The sequence below is a fragment of the Cetorhinus maximus genome, chromosome 14, assembly GCF_964194155.1.
Source record: "Cetorhinus maximus chromosome 14, sCetMax3.hap1.1, whole genome shotgun sequence".
NCBI lineage: Eukaryota > Metazoa > Chordata > Chondrichthyes > Lamniformes > Cetorhinidae > Cetorhinus > Cetorhinus maximus.
In genome coordinates, this window is record NC_135892.1 from 102,605,319 (window position 1) to 102,629,352 (window position 24,034).

General features: G+C 42.0%; 1 protein-coding gene across 1 annotated transcript in view; it reads left to right on the forward strand.

The window, feature by feature from the left end:
• sdccag8 (SHH signaling and ciliogenesis regulator sdccag8) overlaps window positions 1-24,034 on the forward strand; it is a 416,860-nt gene that overhangs the window by 337,486 nt on the left and 55,340 nt on the right. Inside the window, exon 16 of the mRNA XM_078557369.1 lies at window positions 1,276-1,407. Within this exon, the coding sequence (XP_078413495.1) occupies window positions 1,276-1,407 (132 nt within the window). The remainder of the gene's footprint in view (window positions 1-1,275; window positions 1,408-24,034) is intronic.

The following is a 24,034-nucleotide window of genomic DNA, read 5'->3' on the forward strand; positions in this document are numbered from 1 at the left end:
ATCTGACAAATTAATGGCATTAGCTAGCCAGCAGTCTATTGAATAGATTAAAGTCTATATGATTGTAGTTAGCAGTGTTTTCAGAACTAATGAAACCTCACAAGCTAGATTAATTGGTTTCCTCATCTCCTCTGAAAGGATGGTGTTAACCTTCTGAGACATCAGAGTGATGAACGTCCATCTGTAGAGGTGCTATTCATTCCTCCTGGATCTTCTGTTCCTGAGTAAATTCATCTTCTCTGTCGGTAGCTGTAACTGGACTATCTGGTTTAATTCTCACTTTCCTTGATCTCAGGGAAATTGCACACTTGTACAGGCTCGTATATTTGCATAATTTGAACCTTTCTCACTCTCTAGCTGTTTAATTTCCAAGCATTCAAACTGATTACTGTCAGGGACAGGTAAGACAATCCTTAGGGCATTCCTCCTGCAGCAGTTATTTTAAAGGGAGAAGTCAAGTCATGCAATTCAAACCCAAACATGCTTAATGATTAGTTCAGATATCTCTATGATAGGGAACTTTTTCAATTGAACATGTAGTTATATAAAATTCTGGTCTTTGTACCACTGAAAATCAAGAGAAGTGTTTAGGTCTTCCCTTGTTGGAAATTTTTATTGACTGGCACTCATGTGACACCAACATTACCTGCAATTATCAGCGCCAAGCTGCATACTATCCAGGGTCCTGCTGTAGGTTGGCGTAGGCTGTTGCACAATTGCGGGAGTTGAGTGAAACACATCACAGTAGAATTATCAGTAAACAGACCCACTCCTGACCTTATGATGGATGGAAAGGCCATTCATGTAGCAGTCCATCAAGAGTCTTGCACTGATGGCCTGGGGCTATGACATTTGGCCTCCAACAACCACAACCACCTTCATGTACAATTCTAGGTGCAGAGAGTTTTCCATATACCCTTATTGACTTCAATTTTGCAAGAGCTCCTTACTGCCATACTTGGTCAAATGGTGCCTTTGTTGTCAAGGAAAGCTATTATCATTTCAGGATAGTGTGGTCAAACACGTCAAATGCTGCAGAGAGTTTGAGGAGGATTAATGAACTATTGTCATAGTCACAGAGAATGTTATCTGTGACTTTGTGTTTTGAGTTGGACAATTTGTAATGAATAATTAATGATTTACATTTTCATTCATCATCATTACCCCTTCCCATTTCAATACATTTGCACAGATTTGTTGACTTTCTCATTCAGTGTTTCTTTATTTCATTTGGTCTTTCCTCAACTATTCTCATCGTAAAATTATATATTCCAGGTCAGAGGTTGGCCAACTTTGTCAGGATAAAGAGTATTTACAGGAAAGATTGGAGAAACTCCAAGCAAGAACTGATGAAATGGAAAACCAGTGTATCCAGCATGGAACAATGCATGAGAGAATGAAGCAAAGGTATGTAGCATTTGCACCCTCTCTGTTGAATGTTCTTATTCTGAATTTCCTCCTCAGCATTTTTGCTATTTTGATTAGATGGAAGCACTTGATTCCTATAACAAATTTTATATCTTGTACCTTGGAACAGAACACTATTGTGTTCAGTATAGTTATGATTAGGTAAATTTTATTTTGAAACCAAGAAGGAAAAACACTTAAATTGACTTGCAGATAAATAAATACCTGATCAAAGTGCAGAACTCTACTAAACTGATAATGTATAATTCCTGGTCAAGAAATAACCCTTAAAAGTACAACCCTATTACATTATTAAGTAATCTCCAATTATATGTGTTTTTTTCAAATCTCTTATTATGAAAAATAAAATCTGAAAACTATAGTGATCAAAATGTCTAGGCATTGCATAATGGTGGTGACTACAGTTCATGCTTCCAAACAGTCACCATTGGAAATGTTGAAACAGGATTGACTTCATTTTTCTAGTACACGATCTGTTTCTTTTAAATGGTTTTACTTAAGGAAAAGGATATAGTTTGAGAGATTGATTGCTTCTCAAAGTACTTTTGTTGACTTTAGGCCTCCCCAATTTAGTGTCATGCTGTTGCTTTACAGCCTGTCACTAAAACTACAGTGGTAAGTTTGCCTAGAATTGATGAATCACTATACTTTTTTATTTAACTCAACTCTGTTGCATAAACTGAGCATGCATTAGGTATCGTTTCGAGTCCGTATGACTTTTCTTCAGAACTAAGAGAAGTAAAAATGTGGTGAAATGTGGTATACTCTGCTTCTTCCTTGAACAGAGGCCCGAACAATCCCCATCCGCCGCCACTCTCCTCCGTCTGGCTGAACTTGTCCTCTTACTTAACAATTTCTCCTTAAACTTGTCTCACTTCCTCCAAATAAAAGGTGTGGCTATGGGTACCCACATGGGCCCCAGTTATGCCTGTCTCTTTATGGGGTATGTGGAACATTCCTTGTTCCAGTCCTACTCAGGCCCCCCTCCCACAACTCTTTCTTCGGTACATCGACCACAGTTTCAGGGCCACTTCATGCTCTTGTCTAGACCTGGAAAAATTTATCAATATTGCTTCCAATTTCCACTCCTCCACCAAGTATCTTCCAAATGGTTTAATTTAATTTAAAGGGGTAAGTCATGACAGGAGAGCTCAAAGCCATGGTGTGCTCCTCCTGCTCTATGCGGGAAGCCAGGAACATTTCCATTGCCTGGAGCCAGTGTGTGTGCAGGAAGTGTCTCCAGCTGCAGCTCCTGGAAGCCCAGGTTTCAGAGCTGGAGCGGCGGCTGGGGACACTGTGGAGGATCTGCGAAGCAGAGAGTATCGTGGATAGCACGAATAGAGAGGTGGTCACACCGCAGGCTAAGAGTCCACAGGCAGGAAGAGAATGGGTGACCACCAGGCAGAGCAAGAGGTCCAGGCAGGCAGTGCAGGAATCTCCTGTGGCTATTCCCCTGCAAAACAGGTATACCACTTTGGATACTGTTGAGGGGAATGGCCTCTCAGGGGAAAGCAGCAACAGCCAAATTCGTTGCACCACAACTGGCTCTGCTGCACAGGGGAGTGTGGGAATGCAATAGTTATAGGGGATTCAATTGTAAGGGGAATAGATAGGCATTTCTGTGGCCACAAACGAGAATCCAGGATGGTATGTTGCCTCCCTGGTGCTAGGGTCAAGAATGTCTCAGCGCGGCTACAGAACATTCTGAAGGGGGAGGGTGAACAGCCAGTGGTCGTGGTACATATTGGTACAAAAATGACATAGGTTAAAAAAGGGATGAGGTCCTAAAAGCAGTATATAGGGAGTTAGGAAGTGAGCTGAAAAATAGGACTTCAAAGATAGTGATCTCAGGATTACTACCAGTGCCACTTGCTAGTCAGAGTAGAAATAGCAGGATATATCAGATGAATACATGGCTGAAGAGATGGTGTGAGGGGGAGGTTTTCAGATTCCTGGGACATTGGGACCGGTTCTGGGGGAGCTGGGACCAGTACAAACTGGACGGGTTATACCTGGGCAGGACCGGGACTGATGTCCTGGGGGAATATTTGCGAGAGTGGTTGGGGAGGGTTTAAACTAAAATGGCAGGGGGATGGGAACCTATGCAAGGAGTCAGAGGAGGGGGAATCAAGGACAAGAACAAAAGACAGAAAGAGGAATAAGGAAAGTGATAGGCAGAGAAATCAAGGGCAAGAATCAAACAGGGCCTCAGTGAAAAATAGTGGGAACGGGACAAATAATGTTAAAAAGACAAGCCTTAAAGCTTTGTGCCTTAACGCGAGGAGCATTCGCAATAAAGTGGATGAATTAACTGTGCAAATAAACGTAAACAGGTATGATATGGTTGGGATTACGGAGACGTGGCTGCAGGGTGACCAGGGATGAGAACTGAACATCTAGGGGTATTTATGAAGGACAGACAAAAAGGAAAAGGTGGTAGAGTTGCATTGCTGGTTATGGAGGAAATTAACACAATTGTGAGGAAAGATATTACCTCCGACGATGTGGAATCTGTATGGGTAGAGCTGAGGAACACTAAGGGGCAAAAAATGTTAGTGGGGATTGTATATAGACCCCCAAACTGTAGTGGTGATGTTGGGAATGGCATTAAGCAGGAAATTAGAGACGCATGCAGTAAAGGAATATCTGTAATTATGGGTGACTTTCATCTGTATATAGATTGGGTAAATCAAATTAGTAACAATACTGTAGAGGAGGAATTCTTAGAGTGTATACAGGATGATTTTCTGAACCAATACGTTGAGGAAGCAATTAGAGAACAGGCCATCCTAGACTGGGTATTGTGTAATGAGAAAAGAATAATTGGCAATCTAGTTGTGCCATGCCCCTTGGGGATGAGCGGCCATAATATGATAGAATTCTTCATCAAGATGGAGAGTGATGTAGTTGATTCTGAGACTAGGGTCCTGAATCTTAATAAAGGAAACTACAGTGGTATGAGGAGCGAGTTGGCTATGATGGACTGGGAAATGTTACTTAAAGGGATGACGGTGAATAGGCAATGGCAAACATTCAAAGAGCGCATGGGTGAACTTCTGCTCCTATTTTCTATGTTCCTATGAATGGAAATAAATTTTAAAAATAATAATTGAAATAGGTGGGAAAAAAAATATATTAAAATTAAAAAATAAATATTTGACAAAAGGGGATCAAAAAGGGGTGAGAATGGAGGAGAGAGTTCATGATCTGAAGTTGTTGAACTCAGTGTTAAGTCCGGAAGGCTGTTAAGTGCCTAATCAGAAGATGAGGTGCTGTTCCTCCAGTTTGCATTGAGCTTCACTGGAACATTGCAGCAGGCCAAGGACGGACATGTGGGCATGTGACCAAATTGATGGAAGTGCAAGTGAAGCAATGCTTCACTTGAAAGGAGTGTTAGGGCCCTTGGACAGTGAGGAGGGGGGACAGGGGGTCCCCCCGGAACTCCCTGGTCCACTCCTCCATCATCCCCAACACCTCAACCCCCTCGCATGGCACCTTCCCATGCAATGGCAGAAGGTGCAACACCTGCCCCTTTACCTTCCCCCTCCTTGCCGTCTGAGGGCCCAAACACTCCTTTGAAGTGGAGCAGCGCTTCACTTGCACTTCCCTCAATTTGCCCTATTACATTCGCTGCTCCCAATGCGGTCTCCTCTACATTGGAGAGACCAAACGCAGACTGGGTGACCGCTTTGTGGAACACCTTCGATCTGTCCGCAAGCATGACCCAGACCTTCCTGTCGCTTGCCATTTCAGCACACCATCCTGCTCTCATGCCCACATACCCATCCTTGGCCTGCTGCAATGTTCCAGTGAAGCTCAACGTACCTGGAGGAACAGCACTTCATCTTCCATTTATGCACTTTACAGCCTTCCGGACTTAACATTGAGTTCAACAACTTCAGACCATGAACTCTCTCTTCCATCCTCATCCCTTTTTATCCTCTTTTTTCAATATTCATTTTTATTTTTTCCACTTATTTTTATTATTATTATTTTAATAATTTATTTTCATTTTTATTCATTGCTTTATCCCCACCTTTTAGCCTATTTTCAATCTTTTTTCCCACCACATTCCCCTACCCCCACCACACGCCCACAAAGGCCATCTGTCACTTGCTCATGTTGTTCTTTCCAGAGTGCTTACCCTTGTCTGGCTATTATCACATTCTGCTTTCTATCCTTTATGTCACCATTAGCACCTCTCTTAGCCAGTACCACCACCATTAACACCCCTTTGACCTTTTGATTATGACATCTTTGGCAATCTCTCCTTTGCCTCCACCTATCGCTGGCCTTCTTTCCAGCTCCACCTGCTCCACCCCCCTTAAACATTATAAATTTCACCACATTTTTACTTCTCTCAGCTCTGAAGAAGAGTCATATGGACTCGAAACGTTAACTCTGTCTCTCTCTCCACAGATGCTGTCAGACCTGCTGAGTTTTTCCAGCGCATTTTGTTTTTGTTTCAGATTTCCAGCATCTGCAGTATTTTGCCTTTATCTATGCGTTAGGTATCTGTAGTTTCAAAAGTAACAGTGTCACACTTGTCATGCTAGGCATAATGCACTTGTTCTATGATGCTTGCTTATGTGGTCAGATTCAACACAATTTTTCATAAGCCAGCGATCACTGATATAACACTATACATTGATCACCCAGTTAGCAATCTTTTCTGAGCAAATCTAGCTTTTTGAATTTTCAGTTACTGCACATTTGAGTGTTGTAATTCTTAAAGATTTAAGCCACCTTTTTCATACTGCAATTCTGTTGTGGAAAGGGCAAAGTATTTTCATTCAAATTCAGGAATAGTGTAAGTTGGATGAGATTCAAGTATTATGAGCTGGTTGTTTTCCTTACAAACAGTCTATAGAGATCTTTACACATAACTCCGATCCAAATGTAACATTTTTTGGCAAGCTTGTGATTCATTAATCAGGATTCAACTGCAGCCCAATTAGGGATATAATAATCTACTCCATCGTAAGCATTCTGTTCAGATTGATTAGAATACACCCACACTTTTCAATCTATATAAATTATTTAAAAATTAAAAACTTTCATATAGAAATTAACAAAGAGAAAAGAATAAATGTATTGTTTAATTATTCACTACATGCAGTTGGTTCTTTACATCTGCAATAAATATTATACCTGCCACCTTACTCAGTCCAAACTTTATGATGTCAGTAGTGCTTGATAGTGTATCAGTGTTAAGGTAACCACTTCACTATTAAAGTGCTTATTATTTGAATTTGTGTTTTGTGCAGTACCCATTTTAATTATTTTATTTTACTGTTCTGTTATTTCATTACTTGTTAATGATTTGATATATTTTCTTCAGGCTAAATTATATTAACCTTTACACAAAGCAGTCTTGTTGCAACTTGAATTGAGTGAAGCAAATTAAATTCCACTTGCCAGAATTTTGATACAAAGATGCATTAGCTAATGCTACTTTTTGAAAGCAATATCTTTGTAGCACATCTAGCGCCATCAGAAAGGTAAACCACATTACATTATGTACTTGGTCATGTATTTTCAGTAAACTGTGTGGATCATCATAAGTGCAACTGTAAGAAAGAAAAAGATAGAACTTGCATTTATAAAGCACCTTTCATAACTTAACACGCCAAAATGCTTCACAGCCAGTAAAATACTTTTAAAGTTTATTCACTGTTGTAGTGTACGAAACTGAAGTTCCTTACAATATCTCAGCTTTAACTGGGTTTTCCATAATAACAGTATTGCAGTGCAATGCTCAATTACCAAGATTAAAGAGCAGCAAGGCAAGGTTAAGTTTGCGGTTTGCACTCAATGTGTTCAGTTTCCAGCATTTAGCTGTAATACGAGCCTGATATTTGCCCTCTCTGTTCCAATAGGGTTGGCTGCTGTAGCACGAGATAGTTTTGCCTCCTCTGGGATGCTTGGCTACACTTTTCTTTTGCCTGTGCCCAGATTACGAGGCTTAACCTTAATTGCTTTCCAGGGCTCTTCCTTGCTTTGTACTTTTTTTTTGCAAGACCCTTTTAGAAGGTGCTGGGCGTAGTTAAGTAGGTCTTATCAAGGTATTCAGGTAGTTAGGTAGTTCAACAGTACTACTAGAAACTTATTTACTTTATTAACTACTAGAAACTTTATACATAGGTACAGTAAAGATCCAAACTAGGAGTCTCTATGCTTGCTTCTACACACAGCTTTGCCCAACACTACACTGACCCCTAGGTTCAGGTCATGTGTTCTCTTACATCACTGTGTGGGTGGTATTCTACTCAGTCCCACGTTCACCCTTTATGTGCCAGACCCTTATACCCATCCCCAAGTCTTTATCCAATGTATTTACAAGTTATCCCAGTTTACTCCATGAATTTCGATCATTACTACTACCCCATTTCCCCCCTCTAGTCTGAGTTCATAGGTCCAGGTAGTCAGGAGGTCTTATAACCCTTCCATATTGTGTACTCACTCCTGTCGGAGGAGTGGTAGGCCCTGTTGCTGCAGGTAAACTTTGTTGAATCAGAGGTTGTTCTGGCATCTGGGTGTCCTTTCACCCTCTTTTTCCGTTCTTTAGCATTGAATCACACTTTGTCGATTTCCCACTTGTAGTGCAGCTAGATGGTGGGTGGTTTATCCCACTCTTTATGGGAAGACAAACTCTAGGCTTGTCTCTATAGTGTTTTCTTTCTCCTCTTCCTTTGTGCGGCTCGCCATGACGAACACTGGAATGAAAGATGGCTCTTCCTGTTGTGAGGTTGTGACATGGTAGTAAGCTGACCTTTACGTTTGGCTGTGTAGTGTACTGTCATCAATGGATGGCAGCTACTTGTCCAGCATCGTTTGTGGCACTCTCATGCTGGCTGGGGATTGCAGCATCTGCTCTGTGGTCTCAGGGCTTATCTCTCCAACTGGCAGCAGAGCTGGAAGTTGAGGCTCTTCTTGTTGTTGGTTCTTCTCATGATTGTCATCTACCTGAGGTGCCGTGGGAACCATCTGAGTGGTTGGCTGGTCTGACAAATGAGGGGCTTCTGACACTTGTAACGAAAGTGGACAAACCTGCTCTGGAAAGAGAGAAGACAGTTCAGAGATGAAGTCCCAGTTGAGAGAATCTTTCTTGTTGGAGCTCTTGGGAGCTTGCAGTTCTGTATAATTTACGAAGCGTTTATCTGGACATCTTTTGCCGATTTGAGGTTCAGGGCTACACAGGCATCTCTGCTCAAGAGAGAAAAAGACTGGTTCCAGAATCATGCCTATGACCGGAAGTTGGATTCCTCCAGGCCCATAAAGTAATGTGTCTGTTGTTCATAGACAGAGGTCTCTCAGCCACAGTTCTTTTCCAATAGGATCGTAACACTGGCTACCATGTCCAACTTAAAGCTTTAACCAAGATGTCCATGTTCCAGAATGAAAATCCAGGATCTCTGACCTCACCCAAGAAGCGTGGTGTGAGTCCTCTTGGTATGTGGTCTCAACCTTGTAAATCTTCTTGGGATCTTCTGTGTGTTTTAATGTTTTGGCTTTGCACAGCTTCCTGAAAGTATTGGACTGAAATTGCCAGACAGTAACCATGCCTGTGGGGACGCTTTGCTCCACAGTGCTGGCATGGTCATTGTACTGGTCGGTTAGAGTATTGCTTCCCTTGGCCTGGAATGTCCCTGTCTCTATGCTGTTTCACTAGCTGGACAGTTGGATTAACTTTGTTTGCTTTCTCCCCTTAATATGGATCTGTGCTGCAAACGGCTTTCAGATTGCCTTTCAATCTGGATTGCTTTCTCAGGGGTTAGATCTTCCTTCGCTTGGAGCATGTCTGAGAGTGCATCATCTGCCACTCCTACAAATATTCTATCCTTGATTAGCTCAGATTTTCGGTCACGGTAATCATAGCCTTCTGTCATTCTGTACAGCTCAGTGATGAATGAGTCCACAGGTTCCCCTGGCTGCTGGACACATTTATTAAATTTAGCCTTTTAGGATTTAGCCTTTTAGGATTTTACTTCTGAGGTTAAAATAAGTATTGAATGATCTTAGAACATCATCAGGTTTTGCAGATGATTCGTTGATTCCTTGTCTAGCTATTATATCGTTGGCTATTGGGCCTACCAAAATGTTTTATTAGTTCATGGCATGTGGATGTCACTGGCTAGGCCAGCATTTATTGCCCATCGCTAATTGCCCTTGTTCAGAGGGCATTTAAGAGTCAACCACTTTGCTGTGGGACTGGAGTCACATGTAGGCCAGATCAGGTAATGACAGCAAATTTCCTTCCCTAAAGGACATTAGTGCACCTGATGGGTTTTTATGACAATCAGCAATGGTTTTGTGGTCATCAGACTTCTAATTCTAGATTTTTATTGAACTCAAGTTTCATCATCTGTCATGGTGGGATTTGAGCCTGGGGCCCTCCAAGAGCATTACCCTGGGTGTCCAGTGATAATACCACTTTAGCTTTGCTCTGAACATTGCTCTGAGGAAGAGTTATATGGACTCAAAACATTAACTTTGTTTCTCCCTCTACAGGTGCTGCCAAACCTGCTGGGTTTTTCCAGCACTTTCTGTTTTTATTTGTGTGCTGTGGCATTTATTTCCTTCTTTCTGTCTTAACATTACCACTATGCAATGGAAGCACTTCAGGAGACTTAGATTATGTTCCATTGTGTTGAGACACGTGGCTAAACTCTGCCATTTAGACTTACCCATGTGATCCTTAACAACTGAGGCATATGAGGTTGCTGAAAACCCTGTGATCAATGTCATCTGTTCATAAGATCATAACAAATAGGAGCAGGAGTAGGCCATTCAGCTCTGCCATTCAATAAGATCATGGCTGATCTGATTGGGGTTTTAACTCCACTTTCCTGCCTGCCCCTCCATAAACCTTGCTCCCTTATAGATCAAAAGCTGTCTAACTCAGCCTTGAATATATTCAATGACCCAACCTTCACTGCTTTCTGGGGAAGAGAATTCCAAAGATTACTGACCTTTGAGAGAAGAAATTCCTCCTCATCTCAGTCTTAAATTGGAGACCCTTATTCTGAAATGGTGCTTCCTAGTTTAGGTTTTCCCACAAGGGGAAACATACTCTCGGCACCTACCCTATCAAGTCCTCTCAGAATTTTGTACGTTTCAATGAGATCACCTCTCATCCTTCTAAACTCCAGTGAGTATAGGCCCAACCTTCTCAACCTTTCCCCCTAAGCCAACCCCTTCATCTGAGGAGTCAACCTAGTGAACCTTCTCTGAACTGCTTCCAATGCAAGTATATCCTTCCTTAAGTAAGGAGATCAAAACTGTATGCAGTACTCTAGATATGGTTTAACCAATGCCCTGTACAGTTGTAACAGAGCTTCCCTATTCTCTAACCCTCTAACAATAAAGGCCAACATTTCATTTGCCTTCCTAATTACTTTCTGTACCTACATGCTAAGTATTTGTGATTCATGTACAAGTACACCAAGATCCCTATGTACGGCAACACTCTGCACTTTCCCCATTTAAATAATATTTTCCTTTTTGATTCTTCCTGACAAAGTTCTCTTTGTACTCCATCTGTCAATTTTTTGTCCGCTCACTTAAACTAACTATATCCCTTTGCAGACTCTTTGTATCGTCCTCACAACTTGCTTTCCTACCTATCTTTGTATTGTCAGCAAATTTGGCTATAATATAGTCAGTTAAACTGTATACAAGCACAAATAAAATGATGAGCTTTGTAATATTATATCCCTTAATGTTTTATTATTAAATCTTAGTCGCAGGTATTTTAGATTCCACTTTGTTATTCTCCTAGTTTAAATAAAGATACTTATTGAGCTACTATGAGCTGGAACTTGTATACACATGGTGAACAGAAACTTGTCTAAGAGGTTGGGTGGAATCTTGCAGAGGTGACGAGGGTCGTGGCCACTGGCTGGAGAGCTGGTGAGACCCACCACGTTGTCTCTTTTCAAGAAGGCCTGCCACACCTTTTGCCACTCAGACACTTGATAGGCCAGTGGTGGGTCATCCCCCGGGATCAAGCACCCTGGGGGTGGCAGTCACGCCCGCTCAGAAGCTCTTCTGTATTCAGCAGAGCTACCAGCAAGGCGGTGGCTGCTGCCGATGCTACTCCCACCCGAGGCCTCAGATCAAGGAAGGCCACAGGTGAGTGACGGTGGGAAAGGGGGTCACGGGGAGGGGGACGTTGGCAGCAAGGGCAGGAAGGTGGCTCTCAGCAGTCGTCCCCTCTTTCCGATGCTCGGTCCCTCGATCAGGCACTGTACCTTTGAACGAGGGACCACCTCATGAGTCAGCAAGCAAACACATCAGAGTTTGCTTTTCATGTTCCCCATATGGAGAATCTCGCCCCCACCCACTCCCAACACTGGGTTAATACCAATTGATGGTGGGGCTGGAAGGCTGTCCATGGGAATCCCACCATGAACATAATCAGGGTGGAGGCAGGAAGGTGATCTGGTCCCCACTTTCCATCCTTTCGCCTGATTAAATGCCCCCTACTACCAAAAATGCCATGGGGGAAAGCAAAATATTCCACTCATGGTGTGCAAATGCATTGATTGTGACCCACCCTATATGATTTAAACTTTGCTAATTATGTGAACATTTGTTAAGTCCAATGCAAGCATAAACTCCATAGAACCATAGAACACTACAGCACAGAAAACAGGCCATTCGGCCCTTCTAGTCTGTGCCAAAATATTATTCCGCTAGTCCCATTGACCTACACCTAGTCCATAACCCTCCAGACCTCTCCCATCCATGTATCTATCCAATTTATTCTTAAAATTTAAGAGTGAGCCCGCATTTACCACGTCAGATGGTAGCTCGTTCCACACTCTCACCACTCTCTGAGTGAAGAAGCTCCCCCTAATGTTCCCCCTAAACCTTTCCCCTTTCACCCTAAAGCCATGTCCTCTCGTGTTTATCTCTCCTAATCTAAGTGGAAAGAGCCTACTCGCATTTACTCTGTCTATACCCCTCATAATTTTGTAAACTTCTATCAAACCTCTCCTCATTCTTCTACGCTCCAAGGAATAAAGTCCTAACCTGTTTAATCTTTCCCTGTGACTCAACTCCTTAAGACCCGGCAACATCCTAGTAAATCTTCTCTGCACTCTCTCAATCTTACTGATATCCTTCCTGTAGTTAGGCGACCAGAACTGCACACAATACTCCAAAGTTGGCCTCACCAATGTCTTATACAATCTCACCATAACATCCCAATTCCTATACTCAATACTTTGATTTATGAAGACCAGTATGCCAAAAGCTTTCTTTACAACCTTGTCTACCTGTGACGCCACTTTCAGGGAATTATGTATCTGAACCCCCAGATCCCTTTGTTTCTCCGCACTCCTCAGTGCCCTACCATTTACTGTGTATGTCCTACCTTAGTTTGACCTTCCAAAATGTAACACCTCACACTTTTCCGCATTAAATTCCATCTGCCATTTTCTGGCCCATTTTTCCAGTTGGTCCAGATCTCTCTGCAAGCTTTGAAAGCCTTCCTCACTGTCCACAACGCCTCCAATCTTAGTGTCATCAGCAAACTTGCTGATCCAATTCACCACATTATCATCCAAATCATTGATATAGACAACAAACAACAATGGTCCCAGCATAGATCCATGAGGCACACCACTAGTCACAGACCTCCAGTCTGAGAAGCAATCATCCACTACCACTCTCTGTCTTCTCCCACACAGCCAATTTCGAATCCAGTTTACAACCTCTCCATGGATACCAAGTGTCTGAACCTTCTGAACTAACCTCCCATGTGGGACCTTGTCAAAGGCCTTACTAAAGTCCATGTAGACAACATCCACAGCCTTTCCTTCATCTACTTTCTTGGTAACCTCCTTGAAAAACTCTACAAGGTTTGTTAAACACAACCTACCACGCACAAAGCCATGCTGACTATCCTTAATCAGCCCCTGGCTGTCCAAATAATTATATATCCGATCTCTCAGAACACCTTCCAATAATTTACCTACTACTGACGTCAGGCTCTCTGACCTGTAATTACCTGGTTTACTTTTGGAGCCTTTTTTAAACAACGGAACAACATGAGCTACCCTCCAATCCTCCGGCACCTCACCCGTGGCTAAGGACATTTTAAATATTTCTGCCAGGGCCCCTGCAATTTCTACACTAGTCTCCCTCAAGGTCCGAGGGAATATCATGTCAGGCCCGGGGGATTTATCTACCTTTATTCGCTGTAAGGCAGCAAGCACCTCCTCCTCTTTAATCTCTATATGTTCCATGACACTACTGCTTGTTTCCCTTCCTTCCTTATACACTATGCCAATTTCCTGAGTAAATACTGATGCAACAAAATTGTTTTAAGATCTCCCCCATCTCCCCACCATGAGGCTCCACACACAGACGACCACTCTGATCTTCAAGGGGACCAATTGTGTCCCTTACTACCCTTTTACTCTTAATATACTTGTAGAAACCCTTCGGGTTTACCTTCACATAATCTGCCAAAGCAACCTCATGTCTTCTTTTTGCCTTCCTGATTTCCTTTTTTAGTATTTTCTTACATTTTCTATACTCTACAAGTACCTCATTTGCTCCATGTTGCCTATACCTGCTATACACATCTCTCTTCTTCTTAACTAGATCGCCAATATCCCTTGAAAACCAAGGTTCCCTATGCCTGTTAACTTTGCCTTTAATCCTGACAGGAACATGCAAACTCTGCACTCTCAAAATTTTGCCTTTGAATGCCTTCCACTTACTGAACACATCCTTGCCAGAAAACAACTTATCCCAATCCACTCTTCCTAGATCCTTTCTCATTTCCATAAAATTGGCCTTTCTCCAATTTAGAATCTCAACTTGAGGACCAGACCTATCCTTATCCATAATTAGCTTAAAACTAATGACATTGTGGTCACTAGACCCAAAATGTTCGCCTACACATACTTCTGTCACCTGACCTGTCTGGTTCCCTAATAGGAGATCAAGTATTGCATCCTCTCTCGTTGGTACCTCTATATATTGATTTAGAAAACTTTCCTGAACACATTTGACAAACTCCAAGCCATCCAGCCCTTTTACAGTATGGGAGTCCCAGTCAATATGTGGAAAGTTAAAATCTCCTACTATCACAACTTTCTGTTTCTTACATCGGTCTGCTATCTCTCTACAGATTTGCTCCTCCAATTCTCTCTGACTATTGGGCGGTCTATAATACAACCCTATTAGTGTGGTCACACCTTTCCCATTCCTCAGCTCCACCCATATGGCCTCTGTAGATGAGCCCTCTGGGCTGTCCTGCTTATGCACAGCTGTGCTATTTTCCCTGACTAGTAATGCCACTCCTCCCCCTTTCATCCCTCCCCCTCTATCACGTCTGAAACAACTGAACCCCGGAATATTGAGCTGCCAGTCTTGCCCCTCCTGCAACCAAGTCTCACTAATAGCAATAATGTCGTAATCCCACGTGCCAATCCACGCCCTAAGCTCATCTGCCTTTCCGACAATACTCCTTGCATTGAAATAGATGCACCTGAGAACATTTCTATCACGTGCAGACCCTTGATTTCTGTCTATACATGCATTCCTCGCTTGACCTCCAGTTATGCATCTTCATAGGGCACTTGAGTCTATTTTAAAACCAGCAATTGAGTGCAATATATTCAATTTTCAGCTTGTCATATGAAGTATTTTTTTAGTGAATAAAGATTTAATTTGGTCTTTAATCAGTTTAAATAAAACAGTACTAGCTACACCATCACACTCTGCCTCAGACATAGCACATTTTACTGAACAGATTGTAATTAAAATGCTTTTTTCACTATTTCAGAAAAATATGCCTCCACTCTTTATAATACTTGCAACCTTATGCTTTACATCATATTGGAATTGTATCCAGTCACTTCTAGTTTCTTTCAAAATGGTCAGAATGCAGCCAACTTATTTGTGAAGATTTTCGCCCCAGAATTCACTGATATTATCAATGTACTGGTGAGCTTTTAAGCTGGAGCATTTGCTGGAATAATTCACCACAAACAGTCAAATGCTGCATCAGTGACCACTACAAAGCCATATGACAGCAGATGCTGTATTTATTTCATCACATTGAGATGTACTTTTCTGCATTTATTCTGTTTTTTGATTGAAGTTTACTTTGTATTTCCAATTGGGCCACTGGTTTAATTTTTAAAAAATTGGCTGATCCTCTTTGGAGTGGGATGCAGTGGATATGTGCCATTTGTACATGATACTGTCACGTACAAGTGTTTGATGTATCATCAAGTCATGCAAGTGTATATAGTCAGAAACATTATTTACCAGTCGTTCTTTCATGAAGAGCATGCCCATTTAATGAATTGATGCTTTCTAATCTGCCACCTACATGTCAGAACTAGAAATGTGATTGACATTGGTGACTTTGACGAAGGAGATGGAAACAGAACAGGCATGAGAGGCTGAATGGGCTCCTTCTGCATCAATATTTGTGTGATTCAGCTTCTCTCCACCTCTCCATTTAGTCTATGTACAACTATCAAGAAAAAGCTGTGCACTAAAGAATCTGGCCAAAAGCATCCTTCATATCTAGAAATTACTGAATCCTTGTTTACAATCTAATTTCTTATCTTTTTACATATCAGTGTGCCAGATTTGATAAAAGTTTCATCAAAAATGCACCCTACCATTAAAATATACAGAGGGAACCTGTAGATCATCATTGTTATCCTAACAGGTTTGGGTTCTGACCTGCTGCTATCCAAGCTCACAGAACAGTCTTTTGGAACAGCAGCAACTTTGAGCTATACTGAAAAACACTACTGTTTCCAGCTGTTATATCATTTATGAGCCTGAATGATCTACTACACAAGGCACAATCCAAAAACTCAATGGCATGGCTGTTACTCACCCTAAACTGAAAATGGTTTCATGCTCTTTAGGCATTTTATTCACACCCAGATAAATCTAATCTGGAGAACAATTATTCCATTTGCATGTATTAGGACACTCTGAATCTATGTTGATTTGGCAAAAATCTGCATGATATTCATTGTTTCTTTCATGCGGAAAAGTAGGTCACCTAATTACTGAACAATGGCTCTCCAAATGAATGACAGAGAGCATATCACTTGGCGACTCACTAACTAATAAGGCTTTTGGGGATTAATTGTTTCTGTTCTAAATGATGGCTTCTTCCTTTGCAACTGCAGTGGCTCTTCTACAGGAGAAATTTGTAAATTAGATACATGACCTTCACCAAGTTCTTTCTTGGTACTGTAGATTGTAATTAGTGAGATGGCAATAGTGCAACTATCACTGCCTGCAAATAATTGTTCTTCATTCTAAAACCATTAGAATTAATTCAAATATAAGGAATATATACCTATACATTTTGTTCAAAGTATTTTAACCAATATTGGCCATAAGTGTTTCACATATTCATATTCCATTCCTTTACCTGCCATAACACAATCTATTAAGCATTGATCCATCAATACCAGCAATTTTAATGGCCAGAATTTCCTTTGGCTCTTGAGGAAAACAACAGTTTTCCTAGGTAGCTCTGATAAGGATCTCCCATATATGAGCAGTTCCATGGGAAACAATGGGCAGATTGGATCTACCGGATTAGTAATTAAGGCACTTAAAAATTAATAACTGTTTCAACCCTCAATTATGGGTTAATAGCCAGGACACCAGTTTCTGGAAGTGTCAGCAACTCCCAAGAATCACCAAAGCAAATATACAGCAGGAAGAGCTTCTTCAGTGAAACTGACAAGCTGGGAAGGTTTTGATCAGTTATACTGAAGAGCCCCAGCCCTGGCCAGATGAGAGGCTACAATTCAAAGCACCTCTTCTCCCAGAGGTTGCTATACTATTTAAAAGGTGATTGCCAAGTCTTGGAGGCACTTCACCTCTCAGCACTTCATGCATCTTCTGCTGCCAGCCTTCATCATGGAATGGGAGCAGTTTATGGAACTGCACCTTGCACCCCTGATGAGGGGCAAGCATAGAAACAACACCACTGACAAAAGTATCAGCAGAAGCACCTTCTCCAATTGCCTTCTCCTCAGCCGCATGTCCCTCCACAGAGCAGAGGGGATGGAAACCGAGATCCAGCTAGGTCGAGACAAGACCTCCAACACAGAGTCCATAAGCAGTGAATCAGTTCTCCAACAAGTCTGAACACCAGTCCTTGAGGAGGTCAGGCTTTCATGGCAGGTAACTACTGGAACCTCCTTACTAGTGGAGCAGGTGAACACTCATTGCCAGTGCTAACTCTTTCAAACCTTAAATTAAAAAATGGTTTTGCAGCCAGGTTACCCCTGTGAGGCGGGGATCCCCTCTACAGGGCAGCCTGTGGCTGCTCCTGAATCCAGACAGGGAGGGCCTCTCGGCCTGCCTGGAGAGCTGGTCCCCCAGCCTGCCACTAGGAGGGTGCCTCCTGGCATCTAAACAGGTCCTCGCCACTACAGGAACCTGGAGGCCGAGTGGAAAATTCCCTGCTTGCAGCTGACCCTGCCTCCACAAAAATGGCCTGGAGGTGGGATGGATCCACTGACCTGCAGAGCTATTTTGGCCCCCATCCACCCCAGATCTCAGCCTCAGCAGGTGCTTGAAAGTCCAGTTCCTAGAATTCTCAGTAGCCTTGATGTTTCCTGTATTTGACACTGTAGCTATTGGAGCTCCCAAGAATTTCCTCTCTAACTAGAACTGCTTATGTATGGTGTGTGATAACAGTAAATTATTTGGGAAAACTATAAAATGAGCTGAAACATAGAACTGTTATCTATGCATATAGCATTGAAGAAAGTTGCACATTGCTTTAAATTGCTATAAAAACAAGTGCATACATTGCATCTGCAGCTTTTATGAATGACTGAGTTGCTCCCACTTCTACATTAAGTCAAACCTTCAGGTTTGCAGATTGCCAAAAATCTATGTTAAGGTAAAACATGTATTTCAGATTTTGTCAACTTTCTACTAATAAGTTATCAACATGAAACCATGTCAAAAAAGGCTATACAAGATAGCTCAGTCCTAACTTCTACCAACATCAGCAGAGTTTTTATTTCCCAACTGTTTCAGAAAGATGTCAACCTGCCAAGGTTTTATAGAATAGCTCTTTAGTTAAGAATTATTGCTGTAATATTTTTCCCTAACCAAATCTGTGGAAGATGTAAAGGTTCTGCTCCAGAATATTGAAACGACCTTACTCTACTAATTCTAACTTTGAGATAAAAACACTATGGGCAGAATTTAACAGATGGTGGGGTTTCCCACCCCACTACCCAAAGAGCCAGCGAGGAACATTTCCCCACCGTGGATTACGGCTGCGCCTCAAACATTTAACGTTACAAGCGGTCCCACCAGTCAAAGTGCCAGAGCCCCAGGATGCAGGTAAAACCGGGGCCTCATGGCAGGGGCGGGAGAGAAGGTCTTGGGGGATTGGGCAGAAGGGGTGGGAGTCCTGATGATAGGGCCAGAAAGGGAGAGAGCATGTGGCTCGGGGCCAATCTTCGGGGAGGGTGCCCAATCTGGAAAGGGGGCTAGTGATGGAGGCATTATCCTCTATTCTTGCCCAAAGCCCGAGCAGAATAACCTATCTGGCTTCCTACCCATCCCTGAACTCCTCCTGCTGGTCTCAAAATTAATTGAGTGCTTAAGGTCTTCAACTGAGGCAAAGGCAGGTGAGCGCGCCTCGCCCACCCCCATAAAATTGGAGACAAGTTGGAGGCGGGTTGGAGGGTACCGGGTAGACCACCCGGGGAATTTTACTGGTCCCCTGTCTGCAAACCCCGCTGGTGGAGGCCCATTAAATTCTGCCACCTCGGTCCACTAGTCCTAATGTTAATGATTTCCAGCCTTACAAGACTTTGGTATCTGCATTTCTTCAATTCTGGCCTCCTGCAAACTTCAAACTTTAGTCACTCTACCATTGGCACTCGATTACGCCTTCAGCTGTTAGACCCTAAGCTCTGGAATTCCTTCCCTAAACAACTTCACCTTTCTACCTATCCTTACTCTTTTGATATGCTCTGCTAAACCAACCTCTGTCTAAGCTTTTGTCATCTGCTCTAATATCGCCTTATATGGCTTGGTGTCAAGTTCTGTTTATTAACACTTCTGTGAGGCACCTTAGGGATTTTAACCAAGTTAAAGCCACCTTATAAATGCGGTTTGTTTTTGTTGATTTCTTAGATTAGATTATTTATTTTGGCTCAAACATTAATCTTCATTGGAACTAGTTACAAATGCATCTAAGGCATTTTGTTTTGATTGAATTCAGCAGTGGAATGTCTTTTGAAGGTACTCTGACTTTATCTATAAAAAATTCTGGTAGTTGGTTTGAATAGAATACTTGCTTCCAGTCTACCCTGCAAGCATTTCATTTTCATGTGGTAATTTGATTTAGCAACATGGGAAGATATTCCTGGTGGTTGTAGTATAGGAGACGTGCCATATGGTTGTGCAACTAGACAGCCTATCCATTCAATACGTAAATGCCATTCACGTTAATGGATTATATGTAGTCATTTTAATTACTTCGTTTTTAAAAAATAAGAATGTGAAGAGAAAAGACTGCAGAGAAGTTTCTTGGTACAATAAGATTAAGTTAGCTAAAAGTAGACTTATTTTGTAGGGTTGAAAGTATTGAGAAAAATATCTTATTGTTTTATACCTGCCCAGATTTGTTAAGAGGTTTATGGGGGTATGACGTGAACTTGAGGTAAAAGGGGTTTGCTTTCAAATCGGTCAATTAACTTATATTTGCTTTTGTGTAGCGTTAACTTGGAAATATATTGCTGTTCCTTCACTGTTGCTGGGTCAAAATCCCTTCCTAACAGAACTGTGGGTGTGCCTACACCACATGAACTACAGCAGTTCAAGAAGGTGGCTCATCACCTCCTCAGGGCAATTAGGGATGGGCACTAAATGCTGGCCTAGCCAGTGATGCCCATATCCTGTGAAAGAATTAGAAACAATTAGCATTTAAAACTTAGCAAAGTACTGATACTGATTTTTTTAAATGTACTTTAAATCTATTTAAATCCATGTGATTCCTAGTAAACTGTGCAATTCTCAAGAAAAAAATTGGTGTGCCATCTTGAAACTCATTACAGAACGCTATAATTTTATGTGGTTATACTATATCTGTATATATATTATGTATATTTTATATACGAGTGTCCTGTATTACTGCTCGCAATAAGTTAAATACATTTTTTTCATTTAAGGACTGGAACTTTAGACCATGCAAAACACAATTTAGTTTTCTTTTGCTAAATATGTTTATGTGAATGTATGTCCCCTTACGACTTCAAAACCTAATTGTTGTTAAGTAAATAATGCATGAATTCATAACTAAGAGGCAGTAGACTTTCTGGGTCTGGTATTTTGAGTTCAATACTTTCTTGAGGTGTGGCACAGAAAATTGAGAGGGATGAAGTTTGACAGATGTGTTCCGGACATAGAGGACTGGGTTAGTTAGAAGAAGAATTATAATTTTTTATTGTAAGGTTGAAAGTATCCAATAAGAAGAAGTATACTTGTTTTGTAACCTCTCTCACACGTTTGTTCATTTGCGAAATAGTAGGGAAGTATTGGAAGGATTAGCAGGCTGATTATCAAACCAGATGAACCATGTCATAAATGGTCCTCCTGTAGCCAACAGGTCCAGGTATTTAATGTCCTCCCCGAGGCGAGTTTGGTGGCAGGGGGGCATTTAATCAGGTGGGAGGGTGACTCATGATGTCCTTCCTGCCTTGCTGTCAATTAAGGGACTTAAGTGGGAAATTTATGCCCACTTAAGGGCCTCATCCCACCGCCGCTGGTATTCAACCAAGAGCAGATGGAAGATTCGCCATGCAGGAGTTCAAAAAGCTTGTGGGCTTCAAGGGATCCTTCATTCAAAGGCACTTCATACCTAATCGAGGGACCCAGCCTCGGGAAGTAGATGGGAAGGGGTGTCCGTTGAGTACCACACCTTGCCCTTGCTGCCAAACCCCTCCTCCGTGACTCCCACCCCACGACCCCCATTCCACCATCTCTTGCCTGTGGTTTGGGTCCCTCGGTGATCTGGGCCTTGGGTAGGTGTGTTACTGGCAGCAACCACCAGTCCCCTGGTGACACTGCTGAGCAATGGATGGCTGCTGGCCTCTGATTGGCCAGCAGTCTTGGGGCCGGGATTTCTGCCCCCAGGGTCCTTGATCTCAAGGAAGGGCCAGTGCTGCCCCATTAAATGCTTGATTAGCACTTAATTCAGTGAGCCTTCCCAAAATGAGGTAACATAGGGCTCTCACTTGCTCTGAGGCAGATACTCAGCCCCTGAGTTGGGGGCAGGGGATTACCAAATGAGCCATAAACCTCCTAGAAAAATTATGATATTTTGTTAAAATTGCTCAGATTTTTTACAACAAATATTGTGGATTCAGCTCAACCCAGCCTAGCCTTCTCAACAGACACAGGCTCCTGGCATCAACTGAGCCTGAAGGAAGCCACATGTGATTAAAGTTTTCACGTTTATTTCAAGCGTTATTAATTAAGGTAAGAGATCTTGTGCTCAACTCCTAACTCTGAGCCAAACGATCCTATTCAAGTCCCACCCCAGGACTTGATGGCCATGGAAGGTGCGTGTGTCATGTGTTGCGTGATTGTCAACCTGTAAATCCTTCTGATGTGCCTATGACAGGTAGTAAAAGCAGGAGAATTTCCTGGTCAGCCAGAACCGTGTGGTAGCTGTAGCGCAACAGCATCTACACATTAAAAGACTCCACACACAAACTCTTGCCACAGGCTCCATGGCAAAGTGTCTTCCTTGCTTTGAGGGACTGCTAGAGAGGGAAAATTGAGGTTAAGTGCCTGTCAGACATCCAATCTATTGAACCTCTATAACAATAATGGTAATAACTGTAATTCTTACTTCCTCCAGGAGTAGTGCTGTTATCTCTCTTTTCCTACTAAATCAAAAATAGCTCCAAGATACCCTGGGCTAAACTTTGTTACCCCAGCAGCCCCCAAACCTCTAATCTTTCAGCAGAGACAGACAGGCTTATCCTGATCTGGTCCTGCCACACTCACCCCCCTAAGTCTTGCAGGGCCCAGTTCTGTAGGGGCAAAAATTCTTCTTCACGTATGGCATGGTATGTTGCAATAGTATGCCTGTGAGGAAAACACAACCTTTATTGTATTTTCAACCATTTACACTATTTAAATACCATACTCAAGAGTTTGCTGTTTTGGTCCAGGTGTCAAGTGTTTCATGGTAGGCCAGTCGGCAGAGGGGCAGAACTCTGAGCATTGAAGGACCATCCACATACTTATAAGAAGCTCTGCTTAGCACATGCTGAAGAAAGGGATTGACAGTCTTTTGTTGAGAGGAAATAAAGGTGCCAATTTGTAGGAAGCATGGAGCACATCACATCTAAACTTTGTTCCCTTTTAGCAGAGGCTAGGTAGGCCATCTCCAACATGATAATTATGCTGGTGCTAAGGCCAATAGAGCATCTCCATAACCGGCAGATGTCACATGTCCTGTCAAATATGACCTATTAAAGGGGGACAGAAAGCCTAGCACACCATTTCTTCTGACTAATTGTGAGCAATACAGGAAATTGACCAGTTACTTTATGAAGTTTGCAGACAGAATTTGCAGGTGGCTTTATTTTACAGAGCCTTGAGAATTGGTAGGCTGTCATGATAGGCTGTCACACGATTTGACTGGCAGAGATAGCAGCATTAATTTCACAGCATGTCAAAGGAATAAAATGTAACCCATGTACACTATTAGAACTTTTTGTTCTTGTTATTGTTGGAACAACTCCTAGATCTCTGATCCTTGGTTGAAAGAGTGGGTGGAAAACCTGCTGCTGGACAGCAGATGAGTTAACAACAACTAGTATTTATATAGTCCTTATAAAGTAGTCTTAAAGGAATAATCGTTTTCATATCAAGATCTAGGTCTGATTTCAGAACATTTTAAAATAGATTTCAACTGGCTTTAGTTGTCAAAATTATCATTATCAAAACAAATATCAGTTTAAAACCTAGTTAACCACCGTTTCACAGCACTGTGACTGCCAGGAACTATAGATCTCATGAGCCATAAATAACTGTTTATAAATGATCAGATCTGCAATGTAAAACAACTGATAGAGTAAAATGCCATTTTAATTTTACATGGATGGTCACCTTGAACTTTTATAAATATGGGGTCTATATTTTGTTTTATTCAAAAGTAGGTGAATGCCCTGTTTTTTTCCATTATTATTTGTGACTTGCTGACACAATAGTGGGATTTTATTACATTGAAATGTGTCTTTTTCAGGAATGAAGCTATGGCGATAGTAATATGGGTGGGGGAGACACAATTATGAAGCAGGGCATTGATGATCCTTAAACAGCTAATGAGCCATATAACTAATATAGTCAAGTTAACGAATATAAGGTGGATTGAATTTTGCTTTTTCGTTCATATGATGTGACTGTTGCTGGCAAGGCCAGGATTTATTGCTCATCCCTATTTGCCCTTTAGAAGATGGTGGTGGGCAGCCTCCTTAAACTGGTGCAGTCTATCTGGTGCAGGTGCACCCAAAGTGTAGTTAGGGAGGGAGTTCCAAGATTTTGACCCAGCAAC